General features: G+C 45.3%; 1 protein-coding gene across 4 annotated transcripts in view; it reads right to left on the bottom strand.

Moving 5' to 3' along the window:
- Positions 1–23750, bottom strand: part of SIL1 (SIL1 nucleotide exchange factor) — a 214269-nt gene that overhangs the window by 169333 nt on the left and 21186 nt on the right. The window contains exon 2 of one of the 4 annotated variants that reach the window (XM_073887798.1): positions 18775–18873. The exons of 2 other annotated variants lie outside the window; for them this stretch is intronic. In XM_073887798.1, the coding sequence (XP_073743899.1) occupies positions 18775–18776 (2 nt within the window). In that variant the 5' untranslated portion in view covers positions 18777–18873. Of the gene's footprint in view, positions 1–18774; positions 18874–20934; positions 21207–23750 lie in introns of those variants that run through there. One more of the 4 variants, XM_073887801.1, reaches the window with a different exon arrangement.

Raw genomic sequence — 23750 nt, 5'->3', positions numbered from 1 at the left:
CAGACAGAGAGAACATGTTGCGGGGAGGAGGTGCCAGGGGACAGAGCTAGGAGAAGTGAGGCTGGGAGAAAGGAATGAGACAGTTTCCCAAGCTTTGCAGGGGTACCCTAACAGCATGGGGAATGGTGTCCTGCGTCCTGCTAAGGCCTGGCCTGCAGCCATGTCAACCTGGGCTTGGACCTTATTCAAGTAGCAGCAGGTGGAGACCATGCAGACAGTTTTCTCTGGGCTTTATGCTCAAAGTGGGGTGAGCAGGGTAGGGGTGGGAAGAGGGAAAGGGGAAGTGGCACACAGCTATGTTTTACCAGGACTGCTCACAACACAACCAGGGACTTGGGCAGCAACAGCAGCAGCAAGAGAAAATCTTGTTACACTGACGTAAGTAAAGCCAAAGTCATGGCATCCCTTTGAGGCACAGGTGGCACACTCGGCCTGAGGTCAGTGCCCTTCCCAAACCCTACTTGCCACCCACTAACCCTGGATTTGCCTCATCACCTGCCCCTACACACACTATAGAACAAATCTTCCCATCATCCTTGGCTCTTACTGGAGCACAGAGCAACATCTTTACATTTACAGTCTTCTTCTGACTTAAACCACCACCACTCGGTCTGGGAAAGGAAATATATTTCAATGTTCTACCAGTAACTCTTTCCTTAGGTATCCTTGGGCTTTGGGACAAAAAGATAATTAGGACTTGAAATGCCCATTTTTTTCTCCTATCAAAACTGGCCATCTGTAGGCTGCACCTCCACTTAAATAGAGGTTGGATGCTCTCAGCAATCTGTATTTTCAGCTTCCTGTATTGTGCAGCTTACAGGAGCAGATGTTTGGGGCATGGGTGGGACGAGGCCTTTGGACTCATCAGCCCTTGCCTTTCTTGATGCCTCATGTCCTCTATTCCATTCAGACAGAACTGGGGTAAAGGACTAGGCCCTGGATAAAAAATAAATAAAATTTTTAAAAAACCATCATCCCATAACTTTTATCTTCTCTAAAGGCAGGAAAACAAAAGAATGGGATGAGGATGGCAAAGAGCCAACAGACGGAGGAAGGCAAAGTGGGACTGCTGGATCTCTGAAAGCTTCTTACATGGCTGGCTGGCCCCATGGACAGTGGCTGCTCTTATCTCAGGGCCAGAGCACAAGGAGAACAGGAAAAGGTCACAAGTGTCCTGGGCAGACAGGAGCACCTCAGCAAGCTACCTGGGAGCACTCTGAACTCCATCTCAGAAAATGCTCACACTCTTAACCTACAGCGTATATCCATGTATTTGTTTCCCCAAATCTAGAAGTGAAAGGACAAGAATTCCCACTTCCATCTTAAAAGAAGGGAACTTGAGCAAAGAGATAAAAACATTGGATAGAAAGTATAGTACATGAAGTTAGCATCAGAATGACCTAAGGCCAGTTCTTAGCTCTGTCAATTCCTAGCTATGTGATCTTGAACACAACTGTACTAGGCCTCAGTTTCTCCATCTGTAAAATGGGCATAATAAGAGCTCCCACTTCAAAGAGTGTTAGGGAGGATTAAATAAATATATGGAAAGTGCATAATAAAGCATCTGGCACCTACTTATCATTAGAGTAGGGATGATGACTAGCTCTTCGACCCACAGGCCATCAGGGCCAGGCCAGGCACCCTGGAACCACTCTCCAGAGCTCTGCCTTCTGCAGGATCAACACATTCTTTAGCTGACCCTATACCTCAAACTTCAGAACAAAAGCTTTTTGCTGGGTTATCTACTCCCAGGAGGTGAAGGAAACAGATGTTATGGGACAACTCCCCCACCAGCTGAAAATGGAGAAACAAAAGCCAGTTTTCTGTTGAGCACCTAGGCAGACCCAGCACACTCAGTGCGCTTCCCAGCATACGAGGGTCCAGAGAGCCAGGCCACCATCGTGTAGAACTGCCGGCTGCAGGAACAGCTGTGAAACAAACTTCTGCTTTCCAGACTGAAGGTTAGAGGATGAGCTCTTCCTACAGACACACATTCATTACTATTTATGGGCTGCACAAACTCATACACACACACACACACACACACACACACACACACACAGTCACTCACCTCTACACAAACAGAAACTCGCTGCCTAATTTGAGCAAATATGAAGCTGAAGAAACAATGCAAAAAGGACACTAAAAGGACAGCCTTGACAAGAGAAAACAATGTGTAAAGGCGTAGGAAAAGAAATGGATTTTTAAAGAAAAATTTAAAGGACAAGAGAAATAAGTTTGGAACAGTCAGGCAAACAGGCTCTTTCCCCCTAAGACATAAACTAAACAGAAAGTCAGGAGGTAAACAGCAATTAAATCCAAAGAGCCTTTGGACAGCAAAAGAAAAGTGGCTTCCAATCCCAGCCCAGCCTGGGTAACTGGCTGGGAGGCTGGACAGGGAACATCCTTAACCACTGACCATTTGTGTAATGGGGACAAGAGCAGTCCCCAGTATTGAAGCCATGCCTAGGGCCAAGTAAATGGAGACTGCTTTCAACAGACCCAAGGTACCCAAGAAAGAAAGTGATTAGAGGAGGCTGTTGAAGGAAGAAGGTTCACAGGAGACCTAAGCTTCTGCCTCAACAAAAAGCTGCAAAGCCAAAATCCATTTGTACAGCCTTCAAAAGAGAGCCCATTCCAGCAGCAATGTAAGGACAGGTGCTGGTCCCGCCAAAGAGCACATGGAGCCAAGAAGGACTCCAGAAACCCAGCAGGGACTGGAGCAACATGGGGTGGGATGAAAGGGGAAGGAAGCATTCCTGACCCCTTCTCAATACTCTGTACTCCAAAAGGTGAGGGACATGACCAATTCCATCCCTATTTTAGTAGGGAAGAAAACAGATCTTCAAGAAGGTAGCTAAGCATATTAGCAAAAAACTACAATCTCACAGACAAAAGACAATGGCTCCAGCTAAAAGAAATCAAGTGACAAGCAAAAAAGAGAGCAAAAGCAAAAGGGACAAAGCAAATAGGAGCCCAGCCTGGCCCTCTTCAGACCTATGCTATTCAACCACAGCCTTCAATAAATCTGAATGCTAGAAGGGAATTTAAGATTCAATCTTCATTTGCACTGCTAAAGATCTAAAAGACATAGCAGGCACTCATTCACTACATAAAGAATAACCAGGGGACGCCCGGGTGGCTCAGTCAGTTAGGCTCAGGTCATCATCCCAGGGTGCTGTGATCCAGTACCACATCGGGCTCCTTGCTCTGCGGGGAGCCTGCTTCTCCCTCTGCCTGCCACTCCCCCTGCTTGTGCTCTCTCTGACAAATAAATAAATAAAATCTTAAAAAAAAAATAACCAGGGTTCAATGCCTTTAGGTCTGAAGCTTGTCAGTAGATCCAGGAAGGCTCTGGCAACTTCACACCTATCAAAGACAAAGAGGTAGAGAAAGGCTAGAGCAGGGTCAGAACTTTGATGCCATTACCACAGAGAATAATAAGCAAAGCAACAAGAATAGAGCTCCTGTCTTACCGAGAAACCCAGAGAGAAAGGAACAATGAGCAAGAATAATCTTCAAGTCATGGCTGGAGTTTAGGAAAAGAAAGCAAAGCAAGCAAGGCTATCAAACAAGGAACGGCAACAATAGTGCAGAATCAAATAGGCCAACAGAGGAGAGAACCCTGAGAAAATCAAGTTATAGGCAACAACGTCAAGAGATCAATCAGAATGAGGATGAAAAAAGCCACTGGATTTGGTGATGAGGCAGCCAGATGGGCCCTGCAAGAGAGGGCACACGTGAGAAGAAATAGAGGCACATAAGTAGAATCCTCTGAAAGCCTGAGTGGGTCCACTGAAGTTTGGAGATTTGGGGCCACTTCTCTAAATCCAATTTTTTCAATATTATCACTCAAGTCTTAATGATAACAGAGAAAAAACTGACTCCAATGGTCAGGTCCTACAGACGGATCCTCCAATGCCATACAAAGGCTTCTACGGTGGTGTAGAACTACCCCTCCAACACACCTGTCCTCGGGATAGTGACAGACTCAGTCACACCTACAAAAGGGGGGGGGGCAGGGAAGCAAAGCTTCAAGAACAAACTCCCATTAGACACAACTCTACCTTCTCTGAGCTCTCAGCCATGCCTCAGACTGCTCAGAAGCTTTAGTCCTTGCACTTTGTAATATGAGATGGCGAGAAATACCCCAATGACACCAAATCCCCTAGGAATCAAGTGCACTATCTGGGCCACCCACAGGAAAATAAATTCTGTCTCACAGTAGTTATAGTCAACATTTATAAAGCGCTTGCTATGTTCCAAGCAAAGTTCTAAGCTCATTCACTCTTCTCAACAACTCTCTGACAGCGTTCTAATATGCTTCTCATTCAGCCCATGAAGGGACTGAAATTCAGAAAGGTTAAATAACTTGCCCGAGTTCATGCAGCCAGAGAGTGGTAGTCAAGAATCAAAGCCAGTTGGCCCAGAACCCATCCTCTTTCCACAGGCCATGCTGTCTTTCCAGTGGTCTATGAATCAGCCACAGAAACTGGACTCATTTTACTTATTCTACAAGTGTGAATACAAAGGCACACATTTTTATGTCAGGAGAGAAATTTTGAAATGAGCCTACTGGGGCCCTCTTGTGGGAAGACCCACTGCTACCATGTCCAAGCTTCTCTCTCTCTCTCTCTCTCTCTCTCTCTCTCTCTCTCACACACACACACACACACACACACACACACACACACGTACATTTTGATTGGTGAATGCCCTTAGCACAGCCCAGCCCACAAATGAGGCACAGACATTCAAGAGGAAGAACACCCTGGACTCAAATTGCAGCCAGATCACTGGCACCCTGTGTGGCTTGACTCCTTGACCTCCCATTATATAGGGTTCCCAACTGAACCCGAAGGACAAATATCATTGCTCTCCAAGCCCAAGCACTCCCCTCATATATACCCAACTGTCTGGCAAGAACTCAGCAGAGGGCAGGGGCAACTATCTTGGCCCAGATGATATCCAAGTTCATTTCCAACTAGTTTATGACCATGTGATCACCTGGAGAACCCTGAGGACAGGGTTACCTCTTCACAGCAGAAGACAATGGAGCCCCAAAACGTGAGGCTCATTTGCCTAAGCACACCAGTAAGTGACCAGGTGAGTTAGGGAAACATCCCCGGCCAGCTCAGTGTACTTTCCCGTAGGCCCCAGATTACAAGCTCTCAGCAGAGCACAGGCAAGGAGGCCTACACCTTATACTTGCTCCCTGACCCTGCCTGAGGTCCTAAGAGTGATGGGCCTGTGTCTGATAAAAGCAAGGGGTACTAGAAGCTCTACTCTACTTCATCTCCACTCCGGTGTGATGAAAAGAATGTGGGCTCTGGATTTCGACCCAAGTCTCCTAGACAAGCTGTAGGACTCTGGGCTAGCTGTTTAACCTCTCCAGGTTTCAACCCCGTCATCTACCAAAGGACTTGAGAGTAACCACTTTACTTCGCAGAATGGTTGTCAGTATTAAGTGAGATGTTAGGAAGCATACAGCACAGTGCCTGACACAAAATGAGGGCTCAGGAAGCTTGTAATGCTCATTAACAACCATTCTGAGAGAAAATTCTGAGCCAAGGACAGGATAAACAAAAGCAGTGAGAGCTTCATTCTCTTTCAGAATTATCTTGTGTTCTGACAGCCAAGTCTCTCCTTGGAACTCAGCTTCCCTGAGCCACAGGCCTGCCTACACATCTGGACTACACTCTAGGTGGCTACACAGCCATTTCCACAGAAACCTCAGCATTGCTGGCTGGCTCTGCATCAATGCCCCCTAAAGAAATGACTGAGAATGGCCACTTCAGGGGGCACCTGGGGGGCTCAGTCGGTTAAGCATCTGCCTTCGGCTCAGGTCATGATCCCAGGGTCCTGGGATGGAGCCCCACATCGAGCAGGGAGCCTGCTTCTCCCTCTCCCTCTGCCTGCCGCTTTCTGTCAAATAAATAAATAAAATCTTAAAAAAAAAAAAAAAGAATGGTCACTTCCTGGTGACTCAGACCTGTCTCCAAACTCCAAGGGGGCAATAGGGAGGGCAGGAATAGCCGGGGCAAATTCAGCAGACCTAGACTGCTTGGACCACCCTAGATAGGGTCAGCTGGCGTCCAGAAAGTAAGGCGCCACATCCTCCGTCTTCCCTCCCCTCTAAAACAATAAATGGATCTCCTGACAGTAGGCACAATGGGTTTTCTCTATAGCCCGCTCCCAAAGAATACCAGGGACTTTGACGCACTCATCCACATAAAACCCGGGGCAGAATCTGAGTTCATCTTTCCTTTCCCCTGCTGCCTCCAAGCTTCCAGAGAAGGTCAGGTCCTCATAGTGAAATGATGATAGGAAGGAAGGTAGAACTTCCAGTCCATAGCTCCAAATGGACCATCACAAATCAACAAGTACACCAACCCTTATTCTGTGCTAGCCACTCTGGCACTTTGGAGTATAAGCATTCAGCATTCACACTTTAAGAAACAGGTACCTCACAAAGATATTTTACCATTAGCCTCAGTCTCCAGAGTACACAGAGCACCATACTATAGAACAGAACATACAAAAGATACCATCACTGTCCTCAGGTGGTTGATGTCCCATCCACAATTAGTAGGTAACGTGGCCTTCCACAAACGAGTTTCAGATGGTACAGTCATCAAAAAGAAAGCCCTCTTAAGAAATACAGCCCAAGAAAATGGATACTGTTCTAGGCAACTTGAGACACAAACTACAACTCTGAAATGATGAGAGGAGTAACAATTAGGTTCTTCCTTAAACTAATTCAGGAGCCCCAAGAAAATAGCATTAACTTACAGAAACAATTAGTGCAGCATGAGGACAGGTCACCAAGCATGGAACTCGCTACTATCATGTTGGCATTGACTATGTCTTCCAGGTAAATCAGCAACTGAAGCATCATATTTTATTTTTAACAGGCCTTAGAGTCCAAGACTATTTATAATCCCAGATCCTTAAAAACTTGAAAGAGGGATGAATTTTAAAATGTACACATTTACATATGTGGGCAGAAACACAAAAATCAGATGCCTCTCAACACAGCTCAGGGACCCATAACTCACGGCTTTCACAATCCCACCTAACACCCAAAGAAAATCCAGGCGCTTTCTCCAAGAGATGGTGGGAGTCTGGGTAGGTAGCCAAGAAACAAAGAAACCTAAACTCAGCACTTGGCAGGACCATTAAGGAGCAGAGGATTTTAAATGCATTGTTTCTGACTCTAAATATGTCTACATTTATTACCAATTTGGGATCAGAAACTACATTTAGTTCTACCGTGACCACGCACTAAAAATATTAAGCAGAGTATTGCCTAGGAAACAGCAGTCTTCCCTGCCGCGACAGCCCCATTTCAGAGCCGACTCTGCCATGGTCCCAGGGCTCCCCATCCTGGGCTTCACGAGCAGAAATGCCACTGTCTTGCCAAGGCCTCCCTTGTTTGCTTTTTAGAAGGCAATGATAGGAGCTGGGGCTAGGGACAACACAACCTCGTCATCCTAAGGCTGTTACAAGGCCAGTGAAATCCCATTTCATAGGCCTGTAACAACTAAAACCCACCAGACTGGGAGCTCTGTTAAGGGTAGGGACAATTGTCCACTGCTGTATCCTCACTACTCATCACTGTACCTGGCACTCAAAAATATCTGTTGATTGAATAAAATCAACAATCTACAAAGGGGGGCGCCTGGGTGGCTCAGTTGGTTAAGCGACTGCCTTCAGCTTAGGTCATGATCCTGGAGTCCCAGGATCGAGTCCCACATCGGGCTCCCTGCTCAGCGGGGAGTCTGCTTCTCCCTCTGACCCTCCCCCCTCTCATGCTTTCTCTCTCTCAAATAAATAAAATCTTTAGAAAAAAAAATCTAAAAAGGGGTCATCTGGGGGTTGCCCAGGTGGCTCAGTTGGTTAGGCTGCCTTTGGCTCAGGTCATGATCCCAGCATCCTGAGATCCAGCCCCACATTGGACACCCTGCTCAGCGAGGAGTCTGCTTCTCCCTCCCCCTGCTCTTGTGCTCTCGCTTGCTCGCTATCTCTCTCTCTCTCTCTCTCTCTCTCTCCCTTTCAAATAAATAAAATCTTTTTTTTTTTAATTTAAAAGGGGTCATCTGGGGTGCCTCGGTGGCTCCACTGGTTAGGTGTCGGACTTTGACTCAAGTCATTATCTCAGGGTCCTGGGATACAGCCCCGCATCCAGCTCCCTGCTCAGCAAGGAGTCACTTGTCCCTCTCCCTCTGCCCCTTCCTATGCTAGTGCATGCTCTCACTCTCTCTCAAATAAATAAAATCTTTAAAGGGGGGGGTCATCTGGAACAGCACAATGGAAAACAGTGTTGTCGTTAAAACAGGTGAAAAAAATTTTTAAATAGGTGAACATATGGACAGTGATGATACACAAAAACAGGTACATATTTTTGAGCAGAATCAGAACATAATAGCACACATATATGAATTACTACTTTGAAAAAAGAGTATGTGTGACCACCTCTATGATCAGATACAAAATTAGAATATGGGAAGCTATGCTCAATGGAGTGTTTCTTCCTGAAACATTAGCTATGTGAGAAAACATTTAAAATAAGTATTATTTTCGGGGTGCCTGGGTGGCTCAGTTGGTTAAGCGTCTGACTCTCAGTTTCAGCTCAGGTCATGATCTCATGGGTCACGAGACTGAGCCTGGTATCTAGCTCCACGCTCAGCGGGCAGTCTGCTTGAAGATTCTCGCCTTCTGCCCCTCCCCCACTTGTGTGTGTGCATGCACGCATGCGTGTACACACTCTCTCAAATCAATAAATCTTTAAAAAATAAATAAATAAATAAATATTATTTTCAACATAGAACCCACTCCCTTGTCTGTTGACTTGATCTGGTCCTTGGGATTGCTCAGAGGCCTTGCTCTTGTTTGGCAAGCCCAAGTACAGACCATCCATTCATCAGCCCAAAGAAAGAGTACAAGGGCAAACCTGCAATCTTAAAGTCCAACTTATCAACTTGACCCTGTTTGCCAGTGTACCTGCCAGTGTGCATCAATCAGTATGAATGGCTCACTAGACAGGTGGCCAAGATGGAGGTGTTAAAGACAAATAGAGTATGTAAAAGATGACCTGGCCCAGCGTCAAGGCCAGAGTTTCAAATAAGTACCATCATGCCACAGAGCCCAGGGCCTACTAGCCAGCAAAGTGACTGTTAAGAAAGGTAGCAGTATACCAATCCTTCCAAATATTAAAAAAAAAAAAACAACAACAACAACAACAAGAAAAGGGAACACTTCTGAACTCATTCTGAGTCCAGAATTTGGTGGCACCTGGGTGGCTCAGTCGTTAAGCGTCTGCCTTCGGCTCAGGTCATGGTCCCAGGGTCCTGGGATCAAGCCCCACATCGGGCTCCCTGCTCTGCGGGAAGCCTGCTTCTCCCTCTCCCACTCCCCCTGCTTGTGTTCTCCCTCTCGCTGTGTCTCTCTCTGTGTCAAATAAATAAACAAAATCTTTAAAAAAAAAAAAAGGTTAAAACGGCAAATTTCATGCTATATATATTTTACCACACTGAAAAATAATTTAAGACTGCTCACAAGTTGGTAACTGCCGAAACTGGACAATGGGTATACGGGTACATTCATTACACTATTCTCTCTTCTAAAATTTAAAAAGCAAAAATGGTGTTTTCTGTACTTTTTCTGGTAACTATTTTTGGTCAAGGTAAAGAAGCCCCCTTCTAGTTCTAAACAGCTATTTTTATCATGAATGGGTGTTATATTTTACCATGTGTGTTTTTTACATCTACTAAGATGAGCACACAGTTTTTTCCCTTTAGCCTATTATTATAGCAAATTTTGTGTGAAGATCTCCTAATGTGAAATCACCCTTGCATACCTGGGATAAACCCAACTTAGTCAGATGATCATTTTTATACCCTGCTGGGTTTGATTTGCCATAGTTTGCTGGTCCTCCATGTACTCCCATAATTCTCTGTGCAGCCATCCTAAGACCCACCAAACTGTACTGTAAATATGAACTCCCTGAGGGCAAAGACTCCTTCCTCATCCACTGTTCCATCCTTAGCTAGTCCAAGGTCTAAGGCCACAGCAAGCACTTGATAAAAGTATGGCTGATAAATAACTAAATAAATGAAAAGACTAGGTGGAGAGATGAACAGGTGAGCGGATGAACACCTTAATCCAGAATACTGACATCCACCCAGGCAGGTGTGCAGAGCAGATTTTTCAGGCAGGGAGCCCTTGCAGGCATTCACCAACCACTCCATAGAGCTGTCTTCTCTATGGGCAGCTCAGTTTGTCTGCAGCCCTGTAAGGTGAACCCCAGTCCTAGATTCTCATCTCCCCATTTTCCCTCATTACCCAGTGAAGAACATTCCAAAGTTCAGTGCCTGCTTTCACCCAACAGGATGCAGTCCTCATTATATCAAAGCACACCCCAAAGGTTAGATCCTGGGCTGAGATTAAGGGGGAATGTGGTATTAGATTCAAGCTTAAAAGTGTTCCTCCCAATCTCAAAGTTTATTCCCAACAATCAAAATGGCCTCATCCCAACCCTGACTGGAAAAGCAAAAGCCCATCCCATTAACAATTCACTGCATCAGCAGCACAGAGGAGAGCAATCAGCAAGGGAAACAGCTGAATTATTTCAGCAGCTGTAAATTATGTGTTCTCTCTTCCTCTCCTCCTCCAAGTCCGTGCTCAACTGTGCCCCACGCCTCCACACTGAACTTGGGTTTGTCAAGTATCTACGTCAACTACAGTAACCAAACTTGAGTTCAAGAAGCAGTATTAAAAAGCACTAATTAACTGATATTTAAATAACTGTGTTTAATGTCAACAAAATCACACCTTAAACATCTCCTAGTCTATTAGTTACTTAATTAAATTCCTTAAAATCCTTGGACACTGGCACAGAGCACACTGCCTGGAGGGAGCTATTCCGAGGCCCTGGCCTTGGCAGGCTGTAGAAGAGGAGGGGCCCATACCCTGGGGAAGAAGTGCCAGGAGACCCAGTTTCCTTCTAGGGTCTCCTAATGAGGTGGCTTTTTTTCATAGCTCCACTGGTCTCCATAGGGGATCAAGAACATGACAAACACATTCTGAGCATGGAAAATAGCCAAACCAGGCCACAGTTTATTTTTTAGTGTATTTAAAAATACACACATACACACACATAAACCCAAGAGAGGCACTTCTCCCATCTGGTATCTGCTCTTCTTAAGAGTGGTGCATCACAAAATATTCAAGCATGTGTACAAAGGGGATACAACAGGATTTGTGACAGCAGGTAGGGTCAGGGGGCTCTGCAAGATGCCACCAACCAAATCCCAGCCTGCCAGGAGTCATCAGCCTGCAACTGACAGGGGTATACTTGGCCAAGAGCGGCATCCTAGACTGGAGCGTGCAAGGGGACTCTAGGTTCCAGTGAATGAGCTTGTGATGGGGATGCCAATGGGACCACAGGAAGTCTCTCCTGCCACAGTAAGCTCCATGGGGACAACTTGCCAGCTAGCCTTATCATATAGCACCAGGTTTGTTAAAAGGGGGTGACATGCCAGCCACCTACCCAGGTGAACATATCTTAGAAACAGTTGGTCTCACAAGAGGCCTCAAGGCAGAGCACATTTGGTCAAGGATCAGTACTCATTTGGAGACCACCTTTGGGGCAGCAGGTGCTCTGAACCCAATTCCACTGGATGCTCACTTAAGAGCATCAAAGGTGTGAGCGATGCCAAGTAGCCCTCCCTTGCCCCACCCTTACAGCAGAAGCCCTAGTTCTTCCTAATTTCCTTACAAAACTACCACCTCACCTCCAGGTTGGCCTTACTTTTTTTGTCTCTGTTACTCAGGACCCTCCCTACACCTTCTTCAATTTTGCCTGAAGAGTCCGCCTTGCCACAGAGTAGGAGGCAATTCTTTCCAATTATTCCTTCCTATCTCTCACTGCTCAGGGATTCCTCTTGTGGCAGCTCTTCTTAAAACAGCCACTGCAGCCCCCGGTAATGCCAACAGAAAAAGCTTGGTTGATATTACAGACTCTTACCCTGAAACGCAACCACTCCCATAAACAACTAGGCACAGCCCTGGGTTCAGAGAAGCCAGATGTTTGGGTTGCCACTCACAAAAATGTGGAGAGCATCCAGAAAAACAGAAAAGCACTAAGCCCACGCAGCCCAGACATGCTGTTCACTTACTACCTGCAGTTTCTCACCCACGCCAAATCCATTTCAACCTCAGATGATCAGTTAACAGCCCCACCAACCCAGAAAAATATTTTTACAAGACCTTGTTCACTCTCCCATATAGGAGAGCTACCAAAAGAGCAAGATTTTCTGCACCATGAAAAGCTGAAGGAATCCTTACCGCCTACTAAGAAACATATATCCAGTTGCAACCACTTCCAACACATCCAACAAGCAGATTATTCATCCTTCAACACCTATGGATTGAGACCCGCTGCAACCCAGCCATGGGCCAAGTGCTAGAGATACAAAGGCTAAGTAAATCGAGGTCCTGCCCTCTGGGAGCCCTCGAGATGGGCAATGCAGATGCAGGAGTCCGTCAGTCACTATAGCAAGTACTGGGTTGAAAGAGCCCACACAGAGGTGGCTGGATGGCTCGGAGGAAGGAGAGAACAGATACCTTCATCGAGACACAGAGGGTCAGAAAGGACTTCCTGGAATAGGTAAGCTTTAAAGATGAAAAGAGTAAAAGGAATCAGCCAAACAATGAGAAAGGCATCCCAAGCAGAGGCAAGAGGGTTTTTTTGAAGACTTGGAGGCATGAAACTAGGAGCATGCATTTATTTCAACAACAGCAGGAGCAAAGGGCTTATGGCAGGTGGCATCAAGACATACAAGAATTCTCTTTGCCAGACAGGTCAGGTGAGTTTCAAACACATAGCTCATTGCACTGTCTTGGCAAACCTCTGGCATCTGAAGAACTGCCCACAATGAAAGGGAGATTAGAAAGGCAAAAAGGAGACCTGCTATATGCCTGCTAAGATAAGATAAGAGGGTCACCATTGTTTGTGAACTCTGCTTATGAACTCATTCCTTTGCCTTGCAGTTCAGTGGTTTGTTAGCTCTTGCAAATTCTCAGCATCTATTAATAGAAAGAGCCAGTCAACAGAATCTGGATTTGGGCTGTATTACTCCCCACAGTGGCCTAAAACCCCAGTAGATAACTGGAACAGGAAAGCAGCTTGAGAATCTAGGCAGTGTTTGTGCCACCTCTCCCTGAAGGATACGCCTACTTTCCTCTCCTCTTGTATGTTTCATATTCAGCAAGTTCATAGCTAAGCTCATGCTCTTGCCCCAATGCTCCTGATCCTCTCGGGTTGCCTAGCTCTACTGCAGAAGCCAGAAACCCAAGAGGCTATCCTCAATACCTCCCTCTCCTTCCCCCCACCCCCACTGCCCTGCCCATCCATCACCAGCCACAGTCAATTTCATCTACTCTTTCCCTTCCTGCACACCTGCCCAAATTGCTATAGCCACCCCCCACCTCTCAGGTGAGGGTCACCCAAGCAGGCTTTCAATGAAACCAGAATGAAACCAGGTAGCACAATGAGGAAGCAAAGACACACAGCTTCATCTCTTATTTGCTCAGCCCAAGGTTTCTGGAGTACCCAAAATCCAGTCTCCAAGTTCCTCTGAAAGGCTCTCAATAAAAGCCACTTTCTTTTATTGGAATCACACTCAGGGAGCCCATTCAATCACAGTAACAAGCTGGAACGTGGGCTGCAGGGAGGATTTGGTGCCTTGCCCGAATCCTCTGGAGATGCCAATGCATTGGGAGCCCAGAGCCCAAAGCCAGACCCATGATTATGGGAATCAAATCACAGGGGAGGCAAGCTTGGCTCCCCGCAACCCCACCCCCCACAGTACATGGAGACATCCTTATGGGGACAGCCACTGAATTCAAGAGTCTTTACCCCTACCACCTCTACCATCCTCCCTCACCACAAGGGAAGCCATTTTCTTCCACCAAAGCAAGCAGATGGAAGAAGGCAATTTTCAGGAGGATGATGTGGGTGTCCACGGTAGCCCAGAAATCAATTTCCCAAAATAAAGGACAAAACAGGTATTAAAGAAGAAGAGATCTGGCCATGCCTCTCAGCCTCAACTCAGTGGAAACTTCCCTTCACTACCAATGGCCTTCATATCTGTCAAGAAGGAAAAATGTCCTCTGAAACAAATAATGCAATATATATTAAGAAAAAAAAAAGATAGAAGGAGGGGAAGAATGAAGGGGAGTAAATCGGAGGGAGAGACGAACCATGAGAGACGATGGACTCTGAAAAACAAACTGAGGGTTCTAGAGGGGAAGGGGGTGAGGGGATGGGTTAACCTGGTGATGGGTATTGAAGAGGGCACGTTCTGCGTGGAGCACTGGGTGTTATGCACAAACAATGAATCATGGAACACTACATCAAAAACTAATGATGTAATGTATGGTGATTAACATAACAATAAAAAATTTAAAGAAAAAAAGGAAAAATGTATGTTGAATGAATGAACAAATGGATGATGGAAGGAATAGCAAGCTGAGGAGCTGGAGGGAGGGGGCAGCACGAACGAAGGACCTGCTCAAAACCAACTGTTCATCCATTCTGTCTCCAAGCACTTACTATGTACTCTGTATCTGTGCAGTGCTATGAACACACAGGCATGCACAACCTATGAAAGAGAAACGGGGCAGGGAGAAAAGCACTCTCCTTTATCTCCCTGGGATGGCATATTTCCGAGTACGATTTTAACGGCACCACCTGTTTTCCTGACATTAAAGCCATGCCTAACGGCACGTACGCAAATAAAAACTTCACTTTTTATTGTATCCAGTACTTTGGGGCCTGGTGTTTTCTTTTCTGAGGAAAAACCCGTCATTCATCTCCTTGATTAAAAATTGATTTAATTTGGCTTTCATTAGGTAGGTACAAGGGGAAAACATACAGATTCACAGAGATAATTTGCCCAGCAACAGGACTGTGATGAGCTCTGGCGACTGCACAGTTGGGTCCCAACCCACCTCCGATGAAAGACAATTAAAAAGCTCACAACGTGGAGCTTAAGCTCCAGCCAAAAGGAATTATCTCCCCACAAGCGTCTCTACCAGATTTTTGGTTAATATAAAAATTTTCAAAAGGAAAGGAAAGGAAACCCCAAGGATATTTAACATACAACTTAGAATTTCTACATTTTTCAAAACCCCTGCAGGGAGAAAAGGCAAAGAGGTCTTTATTTTTCACTCCTCCTTCTCAAAACTTATCCCATTATTTGACATTGTCATAAAAATTTTCAATTTGTTGAGCACACAGAGCAGAGGACTGTGCAGTGGCTGAGGAACTGCAAGCCACTGTGAAGGGGCTGAGGTGAGAGCAGGAACAGCTGCAGAAAGCCGTAGGAGCTGCGGTCCTTAACACGGTTTGCTCTGCAATGGAGCTGGAGCCGTGAGCTCCGAGCCTGAGATCAAACACTAGGGACTCAGGCCTGTGGCAGGCGAACTACCTCTCCAGCACACTTCAGGCTCCAGAACTCAGGGATTTAAAGGAAATGGGCAGATTTTGCTGCAGTGTCAAAGAATCGTGGGGTAAAACATCAGCAAATTACAAGTACACACCTTGATTAAATGTTAGATGGATTATTCTACAGCCAGAGCATGAACATGAACTTATACCCCCATCTGCTTGAAACCATTCAATAGTTTTCTAGGGCCCTCAGGATCAAGGCCAAATTCCACACGCAGGCTGTCCACCATTAAGCCAGGATCAACATCTCCAGCTTTCTCTCCTTCCTCTCCCTGTCTACGGTTGGCTCTATGGAACTTTTTTTCCAGTGCTCTAAGACATCTTGTTTCCCACCTCCAGGCCTTTGCACACGTCGTTCCCCCTGCTCGGAATTCTGTTTCCCCTCGTCTTTATGTGGCACATTCCTACCATCCTAAAAAGTTTCCTCCTCACTCTGAAAGACAGTTCCTCCAGGAGGCTGTCACTGACCCTCTCCACTGGACAGAATGCATGCTGCGACAGCACCCATACTCCCCTGGATCACAGCACTTACTACACTTACAATATGGTTGTCCTAAGCATCTTAACAACAGGGACCATGTCCACTCTGCACAGCTCACTTGGCACTTGACACAGGACAAATGTTTAGTAAATTCTTACAGGATGATTTAGATTCCATGTCAGGCTCACTTCTCAGTTCTATCCTAATTCACCCCCCTACACCCCAGCCAGTTATGTGCTCATCTCCCCTATGCCCCAACCTCAAGCTCTCACATTTCAGTCCTTAATGGATGGTTCATCCAGGCCTTAACCTCACACATGTTCATCAATCATCTGGGCAGCACATGCTATGTGCTGGACACAGTGTCAAGTAACCAAGATAGAGATGACCGAGCCACCTCTCCTACCTTCTAGGAGAAGAAAAGGCATATAAACAGATAATTGCCACATGGTATGACAAGTATCATAATGCAGAGAAACATGGGGTTGGGGGAGGGTAGGGAAGATTTCAGCCATTCTACCCACTGTTCCCTCCCCTCCCCAACCCGTGTTCCAGACTAACTACTCTCTCTCTCTCCTCATTCTCACAGAAATCTCCAGCACTCTTTCCCTGGATACCTAGCCCAGATCAATATTCTCTAAGCTAGGCTCTCATTTAGCTCCAGATTAATTCAAATCCTTTTTGGCTTCTGCTTTCTCACCTTCTTCAGTTCTTTTCCCCCAGCATGTCACTCACATACATCCCTGCCTCTGCCCTAAGCTGAACCAACTTGTCGAAACCACTATTTTTCCATCTCCTCCCTCGAGTGTCTCGGGTGATCGCTTGACATTTATGAAACATCTGCACTTACACGAACATACTTAGCAGTCCCTGTCTACAATGAAAAGAAAAGGGGACTCACAAGGCCCCACAAAATACCAGAAAAAATTAAACCATCCTCAACACAGCCTTCTTCTTCTACTGCTTCCTCTTGCAGATCCAAGTGCTAGGGCATCATGGCCTTCACGAGGATGCGCCCAATTGTGTTACATTTCCAGGGAGGTTACAGCACCCTTAATCCACGAGCCCCCCAGGGCCTGCCCTTTCAGTCTCTCTGCATGCTAGGGTCACTCTATTTAGCCACACATTCATTTAAATCAACATGTACTGAGCGTCCCTGTGAGCCAAAAACCACATTCCTCATAGTGCTGTGCACAATGTCGTATGAGACATACATAGCACATACTCAGTTAATGTCTATCATTGAATCTCTGAAAAGAAAAAAAGCATGTGAGCCTCTCAGGCCCCTTGCCCAGGAATACCCCCGTGCAAAAAGTATTCTGCCCTGCAGCCTGAGGTCAGAGACCTCTGCCCTTCCCGCCCCACCCCTCCAGCAAAAAAGCCTCTTTCTCATATAAGCCCAGACCAGGGAGACCTTCACCCCAGCTAAGAAGATGCTGACACAGCCCTCCTATCAGTGTGCCAAGGGAGCCAGAGAAACCCGGGTTGTAAAACACCCTTTTAATCAAGTGACTTGTCTCTAGTTAGTGTAGATTTAGGGAAAAATTTTCTCAAGAAACCAGTAATAAATGGAGGGGAAGAAAAGAACAGAAATTAACGAACATAGTAATTATCCCCTGAAGTTGCAAATCAGAACAATTCCTCACTTGAAGACAAGTATGAAAAACAAGATTAAAGTGCTTCAGGGATGTGTTCGTGAAACAGCAGGTAATAGAACAGATAAAATGTATTTACAGTACCTCACTGGGGACATGTACCTTTTGGCTAATTGCTATCAGATACTAAATACCACTGTAAAAATAATATTTTTCCATGCTTCATTATGGAGTTACAATCATCCATGGGAAAGCAGCAATACAGCAAACGATACTGAATGGTAACTGGAATAATTCCAGGGTCCAATCTTCTACCCAAAGGTCTGGCATAAGTGGGTCTAAGAGCCAGGTTATATACTCCCCTCTCTTAATCTGCTAGGGCTACCATAACGAAACACCATAGACTGGATAGCCTAAACAACAGAAATTTATTTTCTCACAGGTATAGAGGCTAGAAATCCAAGATCAAGTTCTGGCCCATTTGGTTTCTACCTAGAGTTCTCTTCCTGCCTTGTACACAGCCACCTTCTCCCTAGGTCCTCACATGGCCCTCTTTTCTTCTCTGTACCCGGGCACTGAGGAGAAAGAGCTCTCTGGTGTTTCTTCTTCTAAGGACATTAATTCTATCAGAGCCCCACCTTTTGTGACCTGATTTAATGTTACTTTTTTACTCCAATACTGCCACAGTAGGAGTTACAATTTCAACATAGGAATTTTGAGGGGACACTAACCCCCCTGAAGTGTGAGGCCTGTTCCCACACACCAGCTCATTCACTGAAAAAGGAAAATGGAGGAGTAGCTAAGAGAGTGGCCTTGAGGAAAAATAGAGGACTGGGTAAAAAACTGGCCTTGGGGATATACCTGCTGACTCGGGGGTGATGGCCAAAGATCCTAGAGATCCTAGGGCTCTGAGGGCCACAGTGGGTGTTGGGGCGGGAGGGGAGGGAGATGTCGCAAGTCAAATATACTCTTAAGAAACTATTCCTCTCTCTTTCACAGAAGATAGCTAAAGAACAATAATAGTAATGTTTAACAGTAATGAAGAACATATATGGATATAATAATAGTAGGTACCAAGTAGGTGCCAAGTATTTGGCAAGCAAGGTCTCATTTAAGCCTCATGGAAATGAGGTAAAGAATATATGATTAGCATTTTTATTTTACAGGTAAAGAAACAAACTTACATTGGTCAAAGTCACTTGCCAAGGTCACCCAGTGCTGCAGGCAGACTAAGAGCCCTCCAAAGAGATCAGGTTCTAAGGCCTGGAACCTGTAAATTTTACCTTTTAAGGAAAAAAGGTATTTGCAGATGTGATTAAGTTAAGGATCCTAAACCGATTATCCTGGATTATCAGACAGGCCCTAAATACAATCACAACGTCCTTACAGGACATAGGCAGAGGGAGATTTGACACAGTCACAGAAGAGAAGGTGATGTAAAGACACAACAGAGATTTGAAGAAGCTGAACTTGAAGTTGAGAGTCATATGAACACAAGCCCGGGAATGCCAGCAGCCACCAGCAGCTGGAAAAAGCAAGGAACAGATTCTGCCTTAAAGTCTCTGGAGAGCATACAGCCCTGCCAACACCTTAATTTCAGCCCAGTGGTATTGACTTTAGACTTCTGGCCTCCAGAACTAAGAGAGAATATATCTCTGCTGTTTTAAGCCACCATGTTTGTGTTAATTTGTTATAGCAGCCACAGGAAACTAATACACCCAGTTAGGAGAGGCAAAGTCAGGGTCCAAACTTGGAACCTGATGACTCCAGGCCTGCACTCTCAAGCCCTGTGCTTTGCTCCTTTTCTGCACACAGCCTCACCAAGCCAGACCTATGTTCTGTCTGATGGGTGACCCCCGTCAAGACTTGAAGTAATTAGCACTGACAGCTCTTGGCTACAGGGCCCCCAGACAAGTCTCTCTCTACCCCCATATCAAAGGAAAGGCTTATCAGAGGCCCAACCATTATCTTAGTGTTTTAATTATCAGGTAGGGAGCGAAACAGCCCAATTCCCAAAATCCTGATGAGAAAGCACACCAAACTTTCTAATAAAGGATTTCATCTAATCTGTTTGCACTTGACTGTTTTGCATAACACCGAGAAGCTCCTAATCCCTGTTGCTCTGCTCCATCCAGCCCACAATTTATTCTTTCCCCGCATAGACATATTTGGGAAGGAGTTATCAGCTCAAAGTAGTTCAGTTTCCCCCCTACCCCTGTTCACCACCTGATGACTTCCCAGGAACACAGAGAAAAGGAGTGAATTATACTGAACTCCTCTCTCTAAGCCCTTGGGGTAAATGCTGGTATGAGCACGCCGGCCCAAAGGTGCCTCAAGTTAACCAATCCTGGAATTAACAAGCAAGCTAATAAACACATTGTCAGGGCAAAGGTACAGCATCCCAAAATGCACTTTTTGAACCTATCCTGACAAGTATGGTTCAGCTTTATTTATTTATAACACTTCAAAGTGCAGGCAGTAAAACACAGCAGTGTGCTTTGTAAAAATAATGATGTCTCAGTAATGGAGGATGTTTGTGGCTGATGAGGCTATTCAATCTTTGCTGAGGAGCCATTACGCAGTTAGGCTTTCTGGGAGAACAATCAACTTGGTGGATTAGCAAAGGAGAAGACTTGGGACTTACTAAGGTAGTGAAACAACAGGTAACTCATTTGAGGACCCAGAGTTCTCCCACTCTTGTTTTTGCTTGATGATTTTTTCCCCTCTCCCTCAACGCCTTATCTTCCTTCAAGGTTCTTTAAGCAACGTCCTACCTTCTTTTCTCTTGCCAAGAAGGTTCCATCTGATTTTCCATCAGTATCTCAAAATAACAACCATACCTAATACTCAGGGGAGTATTTACTCACTATATACTGGGCACACAACAACCCTATGCCATAGGTACCATCTTTATCCCCCTATTACAGATGAGGACGCTGCGGCTCCGAGGAATTAAACCATTTTTCAAGATCAGAGAGCTAAACAGTGGCAGAGCCAGAATTACAAAACACATCTAACTCCAAAGCCAAGCTCTTAACAACATCAGACTCATACAACATCAATTCATCAGATGAATTGGTGGCCTACTACCGTCACCTAGGAAAGAGACAAATCTACTATCTTTTGCCTAAGCTTCTGAGTGCTCAGAAAGACTAGGAAATATGCTCTTAAAATCATCCACAAAATTTCCTTCATTGCTTATTTCTCAGAATCATCTAGAAAAAACAGTCAGTCCCAAGGAATCCTTGGGGGGAATATGAATCAACTTGGAAATGAAAGCAAGCTTACCCCTTCCCCAGATGAACCAAAACCCCAAGGTTTAGTAGTACCTGAAGGCAGCTCACCTCTGCTCTCTCTACCTGTTTGAGACTCAGCAGGCAGTCACCAATAACATCTTCATTCCACCACCGGGGGAATAATGGAAAGTCCTCACATTTTGGGAAGAAAACCAAAAAGCATAATAAAGCAAAAAGGGAAGGATTAAGTAAGAAGAGAACAAAGCTTCATTTCCTATTTATCACGTATCAGCAGGTTCTGGTTTTTTAAGCTTCTTATTAAAATATTCTGGCTCCAAATTAGTTTTCTTTGCCTAGTCATAATTACTGCTTTAGCTCCCTTCAAATGGGCCCCCAAAGATGTTGAAAAATGTAACTGAAAGGTCAACTTGTTCCATGGGAACTACAGGGAGACTCCCTTACATCCTGCTCTGAAATGCTATCTTGTTACTTCATAGGATAAAACCCCAGAATTAATCATGGCAAAGAGTTCTCCATTTCTTTTTTATTTTTTTAAATATTTTTTAAAGATTTTATTTATTCATTTGAGACACACAGAGAGAGAGAGAGCATGAGGAGGGGGAGAGGCAGAGGGAGAGGGAGAGGGAGAAGCAGGCTCCCTGCTAAGCCAGGAGCCCGATGTGGGGCTCGATCCCAGTATCCTGGGATCATGACCTGAGCCAAAGGCAGATGCTTAACCATCTGGGCCACCCAGGCGCCCCAAGAGTTCTCCATTTCATTTCCCCTGGCAACAGGACTCACTGGGGCCAGGCAGGCAGTGGGAAAGAAAGATGGTACCAAAAACGAAAAAAAGCCCCATTTTCTCAGGTAGCAGCACATGCACAAAACAGGCTCCCAAATTCTGCCCAAATCGCTAAGCTAGTACTGACCATCAAATTCCAAAGCTACCTGTCACTGGAGGCAACACTGTTCTGACAGGTGAGAGTTCAGCAGGATGCCTCGAGATTAGGTTCGGGAACAGCAAAGAGAGGGAATGGAGAAGGAATGTAAACCATAAATTAGGGCTGGAAGTCCTGATGCTTCTCCTGCTAAGAGCTGGCAAGGAAAGGCTGAATCAACTTTCTAGAAAGGTAAGACCATGAAAGGGGATGTTAAAATAAAGTGAGAGAGAAAAAGGAAAAAGATCAGAGAAGAGAAGGAGTCTTACTGTACCAGGTTTGCAATGTGTCGGCGTTCAGAGCTAAAGCTTGGTGTAGCAGGTTCTTTCAGGTTTATTTTAAGAGCTTTGAGGCCTTTTGGGGAAGAAAAAAAAAAAAAAGAAGAAGAAAGAAAACCTCCCTATTTCTACCTTTCACAAAGTCTTCAGAGTTTCGCTGTAATGGAAGGCGTTTACATGAAACAGGATGAATTCCTCCTAGAGGAGAGTCCATTCCTAAGAAAATGAATGTGTTCACATGTGTGCACGTGTGTCTAAGAGAGCAGAAACATTTGAGAGCTATTTCCATAGCAGTCCATTATTTCTTTTGTTATTTGAGTACAGCTCACACACCAGATTACATTACTTCCAGGTGTATAATATAGTGATTCAGCAAGTGTAGCTACCACCTGTCACCACACAATGCTATTACAGTATCACTGACTGTATTCCCTATGCTGTGCCTTTTACACCCAGGACTTAATCATTCCATAAAAGGAAGCCTGTATCTCCCATTCCCCTTCACCCATTTTGCCCACTCCCCCCCCACTCCCCTTCCTTCCAGCAACCATCAGTTTGTTTTCTGTATTTGTAGGACTATAGCAGTCTGTTATTCTCTGGGATGCACAGGTGAAGAATATGGGGGCAGGGCTGCAAGGCCTGATCCTCCAAATCCATGTGAACACACAAAGATTAACAACTGGTTTTGAAGAAGTTCTCACTCAGGATTTAGGAAGAGAAAAGTCAATGCAAATCAAAATAAAGAGATGCAAGTTTGTTTACTTTTTAACCAAAAGTAAGTTAATTAATTATTTAAACAGCCTGACTAGGCATCAGAGAAACTGAGGCCATCAACACCCATGAAAGTCAAGTGCACCTTCGATTTGGGGACTCGCTGGCTAATCCACCTTTAAATGATACCGAATTACAGAGGACAACCAAAACGGGCTCTGAGAGTATAAAGAGCATTTTGCCCACCCCAACCACATTTCTACAATCAGAGAGACATGTTCATGGATAGAGGATGGTAACTACAGCACGTTAAGACACTGACTCTATGGTACAAAGTGTGACTCTTGATCTCGGAGTCATAAGTTCCAGCCCCATGTTGGGTATAGAGATTACTTAAAAATAAAATCTTTTTATTTAAGATTTTATTTATTTATTTATTTGAGAGAGAGAGATAGTGAGAGCAGGAACACAGGGGGGGGGGGGGGGGGGGGAGAGGGAGAAGCAGGCTTCTTGCCGAGTAAGGAGCCCGATGCGGGGCTCGATCCCAGGACCCTGGGATCATGACCTGAGCTGAAGGCAGACTCTTAACGACTGAGCCACCCAGGAGCCCCAAAAATAAAATCTTAAAAAAAAGACTCTGACTTTAAGGTAGTTGCCAGAGTGACCAAATACCCTGAGTTAACCACAAGGCTAAGTCCTTCAAAGGAGGAAAATAAGCAAGGACACAGCTGACAAGGAGGCTGTCACAGGGTTTTTTCTTTGAGAGCTTTATCATTGGGGAAAAGTCAACAATACCTAAGACAGGTTAAGATAACCATGTGCTTAGAGTCAGCTTTAGGTGGGAGAAAGGGACCTTGGAAATGAGTGAGACTAGTACCTACAGAGCTCCAGTTCTCAATGCACACAAAACCTTTTAAGCAATATAAGCCCATCCCTCCTGGCTCACCTTGCTCCAGACACCCTCTTCTGCTCATATCCATGCCTGGGACTTTATTGT

Source organism: Callorhinus ursinus, unplaced genomic scaffold (assembly GCF_003265705.2).
Source record: "Callorhinus ursinus isolate GAN/ISIS: 27379988/994484 unplaced genomic scaffold, GSC_fseal_2.0 scaffold83, whole genome shotgun sequence".
Taxonomy (NCBI): domain Eukaryota; kingdom Metazoa; phylum Chordata; class Mammalia; order Carnivora; family Otariidae; genus Callorhinus; species Callorhinus ursinus.
The sequence above is the reverse complement of the archived record's forward strand: the minus strand, read 5'-3'. Positions and strand labels throughout refer to the sequence as shown.